The sequence below is a fragment of the Cricetulus griseus genome, chromosome 2 (assembly GCF_003668045.3).
Source record: "Cricetulus griseus strain 17A/GY chromosome 2, alternate assembly CriGri-PICRH-1.0, whole genome shotgun sequence".
Lineage (NCBI taxonomy): Eukaryota > Metazoa > Chordata > Mammalia > Rodentia > Cricetidae > Cricetulus > Cricetulus griseus.
In genome coordinates this window covers 427,599,734-427,614,830 of record NC_048595.1, presented here as the reverse complement: position 1 = coordinate 427,614,830, position 15,097 = coordinate 427,599,734, and the positions used below count along the sequence as shown (strand labels likewise).

Sequence of the window (15,097 nt, the reverse complement as noted above, 5' to 3'; positions counted from 1 at the left end):
ATAAAAATGTTTGCAAGGCTTGTTGGGCAGTGATGTTGCACGCCTTTAATCTCAGCACTCAGGAGGCAGAGGCAGGAGGATCTCTGTGAATGCGAGGCCAGCCTCGTCTACAGAGCGAGTTCCAGGACAGCTAGGGCTGTTACACAGAGAAACCGTGTCTCAAAAAACAAGGGCTGGAGAGATGGCTCAGAGGTTAAGAGCACTGACTGCTCTTCCAGAGGTCCTGAGTTCAATTCCCAGCAACCACATGGTGGCTCACAACCATTCGTTACAAGATCTGGTGCCCTCTTCTGGTGTGCAGATGTACATGGAAGCAGAATGCTGCATACATAATAAATAAAATCTTTAAAAAACAACATATGCAAGGCCTAAATGGCAGCTCTGTGGAGTATTCTGAAGTGATCCCTCTAAGAGACAGACACTGCCTCCCTCAATATCCCTCAGCCTTGTAGGGTAGGCAAGACTCATACTGTTCGTTACATCCTGGAGTTCCTCCAGAGTCTCTCATTTCAAAGCAGCAGGGCTGATGGCCAATGACTAGAGGCATTAATGGAGGCACAGTGCCTGCACCCCAACTACCTCAGAAGACTTTCCACAGCCAGCAGCAGGCAGACAAGCTGCTGGGGCCAGAACTGGGGGTGAGCAAGGAACCTAGGGGTAGTGATGGGTATCTGTCTATTCTTTTTGTTTTTTTCTTCTCAGTGGGTAGCTGGGGATTCCTTGCCCAATCTGGGGGACTCTCATGTGTACTGGTGGGCGGTGGAGGACCTGAGGCATTAAGAAGCTCGGCTGGGCTAGGGGTGCTCTATGTCCCTCCTCACATTCTTCCATTCTTTATAGGTGGCAGTGATTACATCTAGATTCAGGGTGCCACTGCAGGCTTTCTGGTCAACTCCAGGTTAAAATCCTGCCCCCCCCCCACCTGCAGGATCTTCTGTAGCCCACACAGGACTCAAAGAAAGGCACTGAAGGGAACCGAAGAGACCCACTTGCTTCTTTGCCAAGCACTAGGATTTTTAGTGGTGTGGGCCTAGTTGTTTCTGCCTCACCTCCTCGTCTCTTAATTTTTAATTTAATTTTGAAACAGGGTCTTGCTGTGTAGCCCTAGCTTGCCTCAAACTCACAGCAGTTTTCCTGCATCAGCTTCCTGAGTGCTGGTTACGGGTGTGTATGAACCAACACATCTCATTACAGGCCTTAATTTTCTTTTCTCTGAAATGGCCATAACTGTGAAAATAGCATCTAGGAAGAAAGGATGAAACTCGCTGGGTAAACAAAGATACAGCTTCGCATTTTTGACAAGAGATACTAGCCAGAGACAGTCCCTGCTGGCAGGGTAGCACCGGGGAAAGGAACCTGCTTATCTCCCAATGAACCCCGCAGCCAAGATACCCGACCCGGCCAGTCCCTGTCTCTCGCTCTTAGCTGTCTGCCTAGTCCTTTTCCAGATCCAAACCCTGGTCGTTGTCGTCATTCTCCTCGTTCTCCTCGATTTCGTCATCATAGATGACGCTTTCTTCGTAGTAGTGGTCGTCGTAGTCGTAGTCGTAGTCGTAGTCGCTTTCTTGGTCGTTGACGTAGTCGCTTTCTTGGTCGTAGACATAGTCGCTTTCTTCGACGTTGTCTTCATCAACGTCGTAGTCATCGGCGTAATAGTACTCCTTCTCCTCTTCCTCCTCCTCTACTTCCACCTCTACTTCCTCCTCCTCTTCCTCCTCCCCCTCCTCTTCCACCTCCTCTTCTTCCTCCTCTTCCTCCTCCTCCAGCGGCCGGAAAGGGCTTGGCCGGTGTGAGGATCGTAGGGCAGGGATCGGAGGGCGCAGCGTCGCAAAGGGCCCGAAGTGCTCAGCTGCGAAGGCGACCACGTCGTCCGGCCGGCGGAGCAGTAGGAAGAGCAGGAAGTCGGAGATGAGCGCTTGGGCCTCGGGGTGCTGCCGTAGGTAGCTGGTGTGGCTGAGGCGCAGCTGCTCCTGGCGGGGCATGGGGCGCGCGCGATTAGCGAGGAGCGCGTGGGCTTTCCGCACTCCCGGTCCACAGTAGGAAAACAGGTGGACCCCTATGCCGGCCGCAGCCGCTTCTCACCTTCCGGTTCAGGAATTTCGAGTATAGCTCCAGGTCTTCCTCCCACACCAGGGGCTTCTTATCAAACTTGGGCGGAGGCTCAAACACATCTGAGTGGGGTGAGCAAGGGAACTGTGTACCCATCACTTGCGTACACAGGGGCACCCCAGGAACTCTCAAGTATGGGCTTTGTTGCTGAGAGACTCGTGGCAGAGGTCCAGCTTAAGGCTTGGAGCCCGAGGCTGGAAGGCTGCCTCCTCTCCACCTGATTCAAAGATTCTGTCCCACCCCTAACGCTGGGTCCTTCCCAAACAAGAGAGACCAGGCTCTTCCCACCTTCCTTCCCTTCACTGTCCCACCCTGTCCTGAGCCACTTACCCTCTTCCCTCAAGAGGGGCATCTTGGTGATGATACAACACCCTGGAGAGCCCACCTGGACTCTCTTAGCCAGGTGCCTGCAGGGCAATACAGAAGAAGTTGGGGAGAGTCTTCCTATACCACCTTGTAACCGAACGAACGACGACGTTGAGCATAATGAATGAGGCTCAAGCTCTCCCTCACCTTCCCACCTACCCCCCCCTCCGCCCAGTGTGATGGGAGTCTTCTGGGAAACGACTAATGTCAAATGAAGGACATAATGGTGAGGCTCTAATCAGAAGATTGGTACCCTCATAACACAAACAGAAAGCACAGAGAGCCGTCTTCCCACTGGCACACTAAAGAGAGGCAGAGTGGTGGCAGCACCAGAGATCTTACCAGGAGCCAACACTGCTGGCCATTGTTTAAACCATCCGTGATTTTAAAAAGAACATTAATTTATCGTGTGTGTGTGTGTGTGTGTGTGTGTGTGTGTGTGTGTGTGTGTGTGTGTACAATGCACATACTTATGTAGAGTTAAGGGACAACTTGGAGATGGTTCTCTCCTTCCACTCTGGGGGTTCCAGGAATTGAACTCAGGTCATCAGACTTGGCAGGAAGCTCCCTCACCACCTTCCCAGCTGAGCCACCCCTTAACTTAGGTCTGCCTTTTTTTAGAGGAGGCCTTACTACTATAGATGGCCCTCAGACTTAGGATCATCCTCCTGTCTCATCTGGGATGACAGGTGTGAGCACCTGTCCAGGCTCATCTGTGGTGTATTATCATGACAGCTGCCCCGAGGCCCCAGTTTACTCTGCTTCCTCTCCTTATCTTTGTATTTCTTGGGTCCTGTCCCAGATAATGGCAAGCATCCAGCCTTACCTTAAAAAATAATGCACACCAGCCAGGCAGTGGTGGCGCACACCTTTAATCTCAGCATTCGGGAAGCAGAGACAGGTGGATCTTTGTGTGTTCAAGGCTAGCCTGGTCTACAGACTAAGTTCCAGGAGAGGCTCCAAAGCTAGAGAGAAACCCTGTCTTGGAAAAAAAAAAAAAGCACATCTATATAGTCCTAGCACCTAGGGTACTAAGGCTGAAGGACTGTGCATTTGAGGCTAGCCTGGACTCACATTTTTTTTTTTAAGCAAATGAGATGGACAAAGCAAAGGTATACCCAGATCAGTGACAAAATGTCCCGGCAGTATCATGGGGATAATAGTGACCCGGGTGCTGGATTCCCCCATGAATGTCCTTTCTTCATGGTCTGAACACTCATACTTCACATGCCACCGTCACCCTGGTCCTCCCCACCAATGGCTCACCCATCAGAGAGTAAGTAGAATTGACAGGAGAAGGGGATGCCCTCTTCAGAGTGTATGGTTTGTTCCACGATGAACATTTCAGCCTGCTGGTGGCCCACTTGAATTGTCTGGAAGCCCAGGGATTGCTGTAGAAGCCAAAGTGGGGAATACAGTGAGGTGGTTGCCTACCACAGGTCCCCATCTCCTCAAGCCCTTTCCTCTCCTCAGGTCTTCATTCCTGCTCACCAGTGATGAGCAACCTAGCAGTTCAGTTCCTCGTGTGCTACAGAGTTTGAGTTGCACACTCAAGATAACTTGGAGGTTCTTCACAGCCAGCTCCAGCCAGCCACCCCTGCCATGTCCTTCCCAAGCCATCTCATTGGAGGAATGCTGCTAGTTGGCACATTTTGTTACAGGGGAATCAGTGTGGGGAGGGAGGTGCTGTACAATGAGAGACCCTGTCTCACTAGATGGACAGTGCTTTAGAGAAAAGCCCGAGCCAGGCAGACATCTTTAATCACAGCATTTGGGAGGCAGAGGCAGACAGATCTCTGAGTTCAAGGCCAGCCTGGTCTACAGAGTTAGTTCCAGGGCAGCCAGAGGTACACAGAGAAACCCTGTCTCCGAAAGGCAACTGAAAGAAAGGAAGGAAGAAAGAAAGAACAAACGACATTCATTCTCCAGCCACGCTGAGGAGAGGTTACAGTCTGAGGCTTGGTGAGAGCTCATGAAGACAGGATCAGAACTTTAGTCAGTCTGAGGTAGAGTGTGCCTTTGTGCCTCTGTGCCTTTACCCCAACCACAGAAAATGATGGGGTCCCAGGGATCGGTTTCATTCACTTGTGTAACTGTGGGCTTCACTCAGGAGGAGGGGGAGCAACTGGACCCCTCTCGGAGGGTTCCACGCATGGATGTAACGCTGGAGAAGGACAGCGGCTTACTTTCAGTGGGAGTGCGGAGGCCGATGACCAGGTGGAAAAGGACCCCAGAGACCCAGATGAGGACACTTACAACCCTCAAGAACCAACCACCAACTGAAGAAAGAGACAGTGTTTTTTGGAAAGACATTAAATCTGAACACAGACTTTGTTTGATTAACACAAGTTCCCTATAAATATAATTTATATGAAAAAAACTTTGAAATATTCAGACTTACTTAGTAGTAGAAGCTGTGTAGGAAGAAAGGGAGAGGAGTGCAATGGATTTGGGAAACCACTTCTGTATCTGAAGCAAGAGAAGTCCCATGCTGGAGTAGAATACTCAGACTACAGTGGGAATGGAAAGGCTCTCAGCCATTAAGAAGTCATCTTTAAACATCAGAAAAATAAGGAGGAGGAGAAGGAGGAGGAGGAGGAGGAGGAGGAGGAGGAGGAGGAGGAGGAAGCTTGCAACCATTTTGTATGTCTGGAAACTTCTGTAAATCATATATTTTAGTAAACATTTTGGTTAAAAAAGAATATTATGTTGAAAGTTAGTATCCATATGTATGTATTTCAGTACCTGTATCTCCAGATCCATTTGTAAACAGACATAACCAGCTCTATTTCCATGAGCTTTTATGACTTTTTGTGCGTCTGGAATTCAAACCTAGGGTGTTGCCTGTGCTAGGCAAGTTTTTTTACCACTAATCTATATCCCCAGTCCACAGTGACCTTTTTAAAGTCTTGAATGAATTGAATATTCTAGGAGGAGAAATAAAGTTTAGATAGACAGTAAAAAAAAAAAAAAAAAAGAACAAACATCTGTGGTTGAGCACTGCCCTCCACCTGCACAAACCTGCGTGTACATTTGTGCTAGTGAACACCCACACACCCCCACACACAGACAGTCAGCTGTGGAGGTGCACACCCCCCCACACACACAAAGTCAGCTGTGTAGGTGCACACACACACAATACACACAGAAAGTCAGCTGAGGAGGTGCACACACACACACACATACACAGAAAGTCAGCTGTGGAGATGCACACACACACACACACACACACACACACACACACACATACACACAAAGTCAGCAGTGGAGGTGCACACATGCAATTGAAATCCCAGAATTGGGAGGTTAACCTGGGAGGACTGAGATGCTAAGGCCAGTTTGGGACACACACACACACACACACTATTGAAAAAAATAAAAAGGTATATCTTTGGATGAGGTATAGCTCAATGGCGAAACATTTGCCTAACACTTTCAAAGCCCTAGATGATGTATGATTTTTGTTGTTGTTGTTGTTGAGACAGGATCTCATGTAGCACAGGCCAGTTTAAAGTAAATAGGTAGCTAGCAATGACTTTGAATTCCTACTCCTTCTGCTTCTACTTCCCAGGTACTGGAATTGCAGGCACATGACACCATGCCTGGTTTTAGATGATGTATACTCTGTGTGTGTGTGTGTGTGTGTGTGTGTGTGTGTGTGTGTGTGTGTACCTGTCCATGCATGCATGCAGGTATATATGTGCTCGTGAGTCCATATGTGTGTGGGTGTTTGGCATGCATGTACATGCCGCGCGCGCACGCGCTTGTGTGTGTGTGTGACTAAGAACAACTTCAGGTGTTGTTCTTCAGGAGTTATCCACATTGTTTATTTTCTTTTAAATATTTTTTTATTTTTTATGTGTATGCATGTTTTGCCTACATGTGTATAATACATACATACATACATACATACATACATACATACCATATGTGCCTGGTGCCCTAAGAGGCCAGAGGAAAGCATTAGATCCCCTGGGAACATGGGTTGCAGAAGGTTGTGGACTGCCATGTGGGTGCTGGGAACTGATTCCAGGTCCTCTCCAAGGCCAGTAAGTGCCTAGCTGAGCCATCCCTCTACCCCCACCTTGCTTTTTTTAAAACAGGGTCTCTCCCTAGGGCCTGAGGCTGCCTTATTCAGTTAGGCTGTCTTCACCTCTCCAGTTCTGGGATAATAAGTGTGCGCCAAGTATATGGGTTTGGGGGTGGTGGTGGTTAAACTCAGGTCCTCATGCTTGCATCACTGAGCTATCGCTCTCCAGCCTTAGACGATGTATATTTAAAAAACAGACTTCCATTACATTTATTTGTGCATTGAAGTTCATGCAAAGAAGGTTGCTTCCCACCTTCCCGTTAGCCAGTAATTCCATCAGCTCCATCCTCAACCTTCCTACCATCGAGTTCAGAGTTCAGGTCTTACCGCTGCCCTAGCTTATCGGATTCCACCCTCATGACTTAATACCCTCCCACCTTGGTTACAACCCTCTCCTGCCTCACACCTGTCTTTCCCACCTCAGTCTTCCTTACCCCTTCGAGTTTGCCCCCAGGCCAATTCCCTTGCCCAGAGAGAGTACTCACATAGGTGCAGTAGCATAGTTTGCCCTCTGTGTCCAAGGCCAGGAAGCGAGCACCACTGGGTACTGACTGCCGCCAAGCCATCACTCTCAGAAGCACCAGATTAGCAATACTGGAGACAAAGCCCTTAAGTGATTCACAGGGGAAAACAGAGACTCCGGTCTTCGTTTCCTGTTTGGACCAGATCTGAGTCAGAGACCTGGAGCTCAGCAGGTGTTCAAGCAGGGTGTTGGGTGTGTGGTTCTCCTCAAGGCCTTGGTCTAGACATCTGGCCTCACACAAGCTTGTCCCCGCTGTGGTTCTGAGGATGTGGAAGGTGGTTCCCGCTTGACTTCCACTCTTACCTCACCCTCCTTGACACTTCTGGTCACAACCATCTGGTCATCCTGCTTCAGAATACTCATCTTCCGTTCCATGGGGAGGATGGGAAACTAAAGGCCAGAACACAGGGGGGAATCCAGTGCTCGCCCTTGAGAGGCTAACCCCCACCTTTCTTCTATTTTGTTTGTTCCTGTTTTGTTTTTCTGAGGCAAAGTAGTTCAGAAGAGCATGGAACTCCATGTAGCCTTGTACTTACAGCAATTCTCCTGCCTCAACTTCCCAAGCACTGTCAGTCTTATTCTGTAGGATTAAAGTCTCTTTATTCAAGAAGACATGGGCGGGGCTAGGGTGTCTCCCTACATTATTCTATTTTTTTTTTCTTTTCTTTTCTGAGACAGGGTTTCTCTGTGTAACCCTGGCTGTCCTGGAACTCATTGTGTAGAGCAGGCTGGCCTCAAACTCACAGAGATTCGCCAGCCTCTACTTCCTGGAGTGCTAGGATCAAAGGCATGCACCACCACCACCCAGCTTCAGTATTATTATTTATTTTTTTTTTTTTTATTTTTCGGGTTTTTCGAGACAGGGTTTCTCAGTGATTTTGGAGGCTGTCCTGTAACTAGCTCTTGTAGACCAGGTTGGTCTCGAACTCATAGAGATCTACCTGCCTCTGCCTCCCTGGGATTAAAGGCATGCACCACCACTGCCCGGCTAGTCTTATTTTTTATAAAAGACAAAATAGAAGTGTAAAGACTTGGATCTAAAATAAAAATGATAACCAGGGCCAGCAAGATGTCTCAGTGGTTAAGAGTACACAACACAAGCCTGACAACTTGAGTTGGACTCTGGATCCCACAGTCTCTGGTGGAAGGAGAGAAACAGCTCCCAGACATTGTCCTCTGAGGGTCCCCACATTTGTGTCCTCCCCCAAAATAACAAAAAAATTTTAAATGTCAAACAGCTGGCCATGGTGGTACACTCCTATAATCATATCACTTGAGAGACTGAGGCAGGAGGATTAAGCTGGAGCCCAACCTTGTCTACCTAAAATCCCTCTCTCAATATAGCAAAAAGATAAAAATATGACAGATGGGCGTTAGTGGCACACGCCTTTAATCCCAGCACTCGGGAGGCAGAGGCAGGCGGATCTCTGTGAGTTTGAGGCCAGTCTAGAGCAAGTTCCAGCACAGCTCCCAAAGCCACAGAGAGACCCTGTCTCAAAAAAAAAAAAAAAAAGACAGATAACGGATGGACAGAAAGCATCATAGCCTGATATAGTAGTTCAGCACTTGGGAGGGGAAAGCAGGGAGATTAAGGTCATTAGCTACATGTCAAGTTTGAGGTTAGCCTGGCTATGAGACTGTCTCAAAAAAAAAAAAAAATCTGGGTGGTGGTGGTGAATGCCTTTAATCCCAGCACTGGGGAGGCAGAGGCAGGTGAATCTATTGAGTTCGAGGATAGCTTGATCTACATAGATGGTTCCAGGACATCCAGGGCTACACAAAGAAACTTTATCTTGAAAAACAAAACAAGTTCGAGAAGTTCGAGGCCAGCCTGGTGTACAGGGTGAGTGCCAGGACAGGCTCCAAAGCTACACAGAGAAACCCTGTCTTGAAAAGCAAAACAAAAAATAAAAAAAATAAAAAAAGGAAGGAAGAAGAAGGAAGAAGGTCAGGAATAGGGCCATACTATGTAATAGGAAAGCAAACTGAGGTACACAGCAGAACAAAACACAGGCTTGAAACTGGGAATAGATTCTCTGACAAGGCTATTAGGCCCAAGACATCTCCCAAGTTCAGATAGGTCATGGCCCCATAAAGGAAGTTATTGAAGCCTGGGTGAGGGGTGAAGAGCCAGATTTAAAGGTTAGGTGGTGACAGGCTCCAGGGAATAGCCAGGCTCTGGGATAGGCCAGGTCACATGGCCCTGGGAAATGGACAGGCTTTCAGGCTGGAGGAGGCCCCAGTGGGCTGGGTTCGTCTGTGCCTCCATAGAACATCAACAGCTGTAATGGAGGTGACTGTTATCAAGCTGTGTGTGATGGTAGACAATAGTGCCATGTTCTCCTGGGTCTGTGTTCTTGATTACCCTGGACCCCGGGGCAAGGCTGGGGGAGGCTGGGAGTAAGTACCTTGATGAACTCGTGACTGTGCTGCTCCATTAACTCCAGATCATTGCTTAGGTAGCCTGGGGTACAGGGAGGCAATTGCTGATGTCACAGGAGACAGGAGTCTGGGATGGGTCCTGGGGAAGGTGCTAGCCCAGGCTGGTGCAATGTGGCCATGGGAAAATGACAGGGTGCTCAGCACTGCTCTTGTCCCGGGATTAGCCTCCCCTCCGTCTCCCCCGAGGTTCACCCTATTCCCCAGGTAAGTCAAGGGGTGCAGGTCCTGACTGAGGACATGTGGATTGGAGTGGGGGCCATGGAGGGAAGATGTAGTGCAGCTGGCAGGTGAACTTTACCTAGGAGGGAGCTTCCACACAGTGATTTATCCAGGAAGCCTCTGCTAAAGGCATGAACCATTAGACAGTGGGTCAGGATGCCCTGGTTGTCCTTATATTTCCCTTTCTGCACCTCGATGGTCAGCTCTCCCTGAGGTTCTCCTGTGTCTGAGACGATGGCCAGGGTCTCAGGGAAGAACAGCAGAAGTTCCTCCAGCCCTGTGTGGTGAGAGAGGCTCCCTCCAGGTTCAGCCTCTAGACCCCTCCGCACCCACATACCCACATACCCGTGTCCTCGCCAGCCCTGCTACCCCTCCCCCCGCCAGGTTTTCCCTCCACAAACATTGGCAAAGAGGTATCAGCTCTTTTCTGAGTCTCAAGGGAATCAAGCAGAGAGAGACAGGGCCTGTCTAGGTCTTTTCCTTCCTCCTGAGACTGGCCACACCTCTCCCCATGCCCACCCCACCATCTGGCTCACGGAAAGAGTTAAGGAAACTGATGGCTTCAGCATTGGCCTCTGGCAAAGGCTGTTGCTGTTGCTCTTGCTCTTGCTGCTGCTGCTGCTGCTGCTGCTGCTGCTGCTGCTGCTGCTGTAGCAGCTGGCTTACATGGTGCTGGCTCTTAGCTTTGGTGCCTACAATAGGAAGAAGAAACTAAGATGTCAGACCCTGGGGAAAGAGGCAGGGTACACAGGGGGCACCCAAATCTTGATCCCTGTCCCCAGGAGCTGAATTTACTAAGACCACACTCAGGTAAGATTGTAAAGGAGAAATATCCCTTCTCCTACCCACAGATCAGGAGCCCATTCCCCACCTGTGGGGGAAACTTTGGAAGACATGTTGATTGAGGCCAGTCAGTCTGTGGCTAGTTGTCTCCATGGCAACCAGAAGCTAGGTTCTGCCCCTTAAAGGGCAATCAACCTAGATTTGCCAGGCTTTGGGGCTCAGCCAAGTTTGAGAGATAGGTTGTCCAGCAGAGGGAGCCTTTGACATTCTTAAAAGACAAGGGGAAAGCGGTTATTACCATTTTCTTGGAAGTAATCAACTAAATAAATGGCTGGAGAGATGACTCAGCTGTTGAGAGCACTGGCTACTTTTCCAGAAGACCGGGGTTTGAATCCAAGCATCCACATGATGGCTCTCCAGCTCTGTGGGACCCAACTCCCTCTTCTGGTCTCTGCGGGCACCAGATGCATACCTGGTGCACACACATACATCCAACAAAACACCCAAATACATAAAGTATAACAATAATAAAAAGAAGTAGTGGACTCATGACTGTAACCCCAGCACTTCTGACTCCAGGAAGTGGAGGACGATCAGGAGTTTAAAGCCAGACCTAAGCTCACACACAGAATCCAACTTAAGATTGTATGACTGTCTTTGTGAGCTATAGTCCTAACATGGATGGATAGTCTCCAATCTCCGATGGCTCAGCCTCCCATTCATTCATCATCTTCATGTTGGTGGGAAAGCCTTGCACATTCAGTAGAAACTGTTTATTTCTAGTTCCTGGGACCACCATATGTTGTTCACTTTTCCCGCAAGCTGCAACTTTCAGCCAGTCAGGCAAACTGGAGGCAGAGCAGCCTATACTTGGTAGAGAGAGGACTGTGTCGCTCATAGCTGGCTCCCTTTTCACCTAACTGTGCTGACATCTTATGGCAAGTACTCGGAGATCTAACCCTTCGTAAGTGGAGGTGCATTCATACATGTAGGCATAATGATGATAGCTCTGGGAAGCATCGCGTGTTCTTTGGTTGGTTGGTTGGTTTGGTTGTTGTTCTGGAGGCAGTGTCTCTCTATATAGCCCTTGCTGTCCTGGAACTCACTATGTAGAACAGGCTGGTCTCGAACTCATAGATATCTACCTGCCTCTGCTTCCCAAGCACTGGGATTAAAGTTGCGTGGTACCACACCTAGCCTTACAGCAAATGCTTAAACCACAGCTGTCCTCAGCCAGACATGGTTTTAATGGCGTTTATGGACATTATCTCATTTGTCAGGCTGGCCTAAAGTACTTCCCTTGTTTTGCTTTGTTGTTTTGAGACGGTCTTAAGTAGCTCATGCTGGCTTCAAACTTACTATGTAGTGGAGAATGACCTTACATTTCTGACCCCTCTCTCTCTCTCTCCCTCTCTCTCTGTTTCTCTCTCTCTCTCTCTTTCTCTCTCTCTCTCTCTCTCTCCTGAGGGCTAAGATTACAGATGTGTGCCACCATTCTCAGTTTATGAGTTGTTGGGGGGAATCAAACCTACGGCATTGGGCATGCTAAGCACGTACGCATGTACTCTACCAACTGAGCTGCATCTCAACCTCTGAAGTACTTTAAAAATATTTTTTAAAGATTTTATTTATTCATTATGTATACAACATTCTGCTTCCATGTATATCTGCACACCAGATCTCATAAGGGATGGTTGTGAGCCACTATGTGGTTGTTGGGAATTGAACTCAGGACCTTTGGAAGAGCAGTCGGTGCTCTTAACCTCTGGGCCATCTCTCCAGCCCTAAAAATATTTTTTTGAGATAAGGTTTCTCTATGTATACCTGAGTGTCCTAGAACTGTCTATGTAGACCAGGCTGGCCTTGAACTCACAGAGATCCACAAGCCTCCTTAGTGCTGGGACTAAAGGCATGTGCTACCACACTGGGCTTTTTTTTTTTTTTTTTAAGAAAAATTTTTAACTTTGTAGCTCAGGCTAGCCTAAAGCTTGGCATTATCCTTTCTCTACCTTCCAAGTTTTGGGATTACAGGTGTGCACTGCCATGCTTAGCTGACATACTTTATTACCTCAGATTTGTGTATAAGAAAACCAAGGCATAGAGAGGCTCAATGGCCCCCAAACATCGCATAGCTGAGATGGAACCAGAGGGAGTTAAGACTTGAGTCTGTGCATTCAGGCAGCAGCTGAGCAGGATGGTGCCTGGTGTTATTCAGCACTTGGGAGGTCCAGGCAAGAGAATCAGAAACCCAGGTCATTCCCAGCTACATATTGAGTTTGAGGCCATGTTGGTTTGTATGACACTTAGTCTCAAAAAATGAAAACAAACCTGGGCAATGGTGGCACATGCCTTTAATCCCAGTACTTGGGAGGCAAGGGCAAGCAGATCTCTGAGTCTGGTCTACAGAGTGAGTTCTAGGACAGCTAGGGCTTCACAGACTCTGTCTTGAAAACAGAACAAAATAAAAATCAAAGGAGAAAGAGAGGAAGGAAGGAAGGAGGGAGGGAGGGAAGGAAGGAAGGAAGGAAGGAAGGAAGGAAAAGAAAGAAAGAAAGAAAGAAAGAAAGAAAGAGAGAGAGAAAGAAAGAAAGAAGAAAAGAATTGAGGCAACAAGAAAGCAATAGGTGAAAGATGACTAGATTGAATGGAAACTTCTGGTGCGTTGGGTCTTCTGGAACTGTAGTTGGTTGTGAGCCATGTGGGTGCTGGAAACAGACCTGGGTTCTCTGCAAGAGCAGCAAGTGCTTTTAAACATTGAGTCATCTCTCTAACCTATATTGTTTTTTTCTTTCATTGTTAATCCTGTATGTATTTCTTTTTTTTTCATTCATTTATTTAGCTCATAAATAAAGTCATGAACAATTATGATACAGAATACAGTATGTTCACAATGGCATGGCTAAATTAAACCAATTAACATGTTATTTCACACATATTCATCATTTTTGTTTTGAGAACACTTAAAGTATACTATCTCACAACTTTTAAAATATAGCATATTGTTATCAACCATATTTATCTTTTGTTTTGTTTTTAATGGGTTTTATTTATCATTATTGTGTGGTACTCTTTGAGCCAGTGTGAACATACATATACTAGAGCAAGAGGACAAGCTAGCTGGATAGAAATTGGGGGTGTTGGGTGGGACAAACAGGCTCTGGCCACTGAGGTAGGCATCTACTGTGCGGCATTGGCATCCACTGATCTGGAGGAAAATGCTGTATGGTGAGCTCCACAAGGATTAACACATTCAGTGCACGCATCAAGCTTCTTGTCTTGGTGCCATTATCATCCCCATTGACAGACGAAGAGCTCAGGTAAGAAAGGGCACCTGCCCATAAAAGGGAAATACAGACTCCAATCTATCTGGGGTTCCAGAGTCTTTGCTGGTTTGTTTGAGACACGGCCTTACTAGATAGCCCTGGCTGACTTGGAACTTGCTGTAAGTCTGGCCTCAAAATCACAGAGATGCCCCTGCCTCTGCCTCCCCAGTGCTAGGATCACAGGCCTGTGCCATCACACCTGGCTGTAGCTCTTGCTCTTGAACACTGTGTTCTAGTGCCCAATGAACTGGCCCTGTGCTTATTACAATATCAGTTGAAAGAGACATTGCTCCTTAGCCGAATGACACTGTACATCTCTTGTAGTTTTAACCAGTCTGCAAAACCCAGTAACATCACCTGTCTCTGGATGCATGCAGCCAATCAGAGGAGGGACCTCTCTTTGTATTCAGACCAACCCAACTTCAAATCCCCCCTCTCATTTGGCCTGAACTTGGCCTGTATGAATCTTCAGGATTGGGTTCTCATCCAATTTCGTCTGCCTTCCTTCCTTTCTTCGTTTGTTTTGTTTTGTTTTGTTTTGTTTTAAAATAAGATTTCCCTCTATGGGTCTGGCTGGCCTGGAATTGATTATTTAATCCAGGCTGGCCATAGACATCCATCTGTCTCTTCGTCTCCAGTGCTACTCATACACTCACATATGCACACACCTAACATACACATGGCTTCCACATTCATTTCTGCAATATAGAAAAAGAAGTTGTTGCTTGTTTGATTGTTGAGACAGAGTAGGCCAGAGATAGCTCCATGTAGCCCAGGCTGGCTTTGGACCCTTGACTCTCCTGCCTCTGTCTTCTAAGTGTAGGGATTATTGGTGTATGCCACCTCACCTGCTCTTGTTACAAGACAGGGTCTTGCTTGGGATGTAGTCCAGCCTGGCTTCAAAACTGCAATCCTCCTGTGTCTTCCCCCTAATGAAGATGCTCTGAATCCCTGGCTCTGTCGGTGCCTGAAGTCATCATGATGTGACTTGGAGTATATCAATTTCAAGTTGCCTACCCAACCCATGTAGATTCTGTCCCTCTTACAGCCTTTTATAGAAATAAGAAGAGGAAATTACTCGCCCAAGACATTGGTAAGCAGGACAGAGCTGGGACTGATCCCCAGGGGTCTAAAACTGATGGCACCCATTGTCCTGTGAACAGAAACCTCATGCATGATTGTTTGGGAAGCACCAGCTCAAGATGTACAAGCTCACCTGTCATTCAAAGTGTATAGTCAGGT

General features: G+C 47.7%; 1 protein-coding gene across 1 annotated transcript; it reads right to left on the bottom strand.

Annotated features, from left to right (window-relative positions):
- Window positions 1-1,270: 1,270 nt before the first annotated feature.
- On the bottom strand, window positions 1,271-10,678 carry Catip (ciliogenesis associated TTC17 interacting protein). The gene is made up of 10 exons (XM_027397210.2): window positions 10,621-10,678; window positions 10,286-10,441; window positions 9,829-10,026; window positions 9,497-9,552; window positions 7,392-7,478; window positions 7,051-7,218; window positions 3,742-3,866; window positions 2,440-2,516; window positions 2,083-2,171; window positions 1,271-1,970 (listed from the first exon to the last, which is right to left on the bottom strand). The coding sequence occupies exons 1-10, from the start codon at window positions 10,643-10,645 to the stop codon at window positions 1,434-1,436; spliced, it is 1,518 nt and encodes a 505-aa protein (XP_027253011.1). The 5' UTR covers window positions 10,646-10,678; the 3' UTR covers window positions 1,271-1,433.
- Between the last annotated feature and the right edge of the window lie 4,419 nt (window positions 10,679-15,097).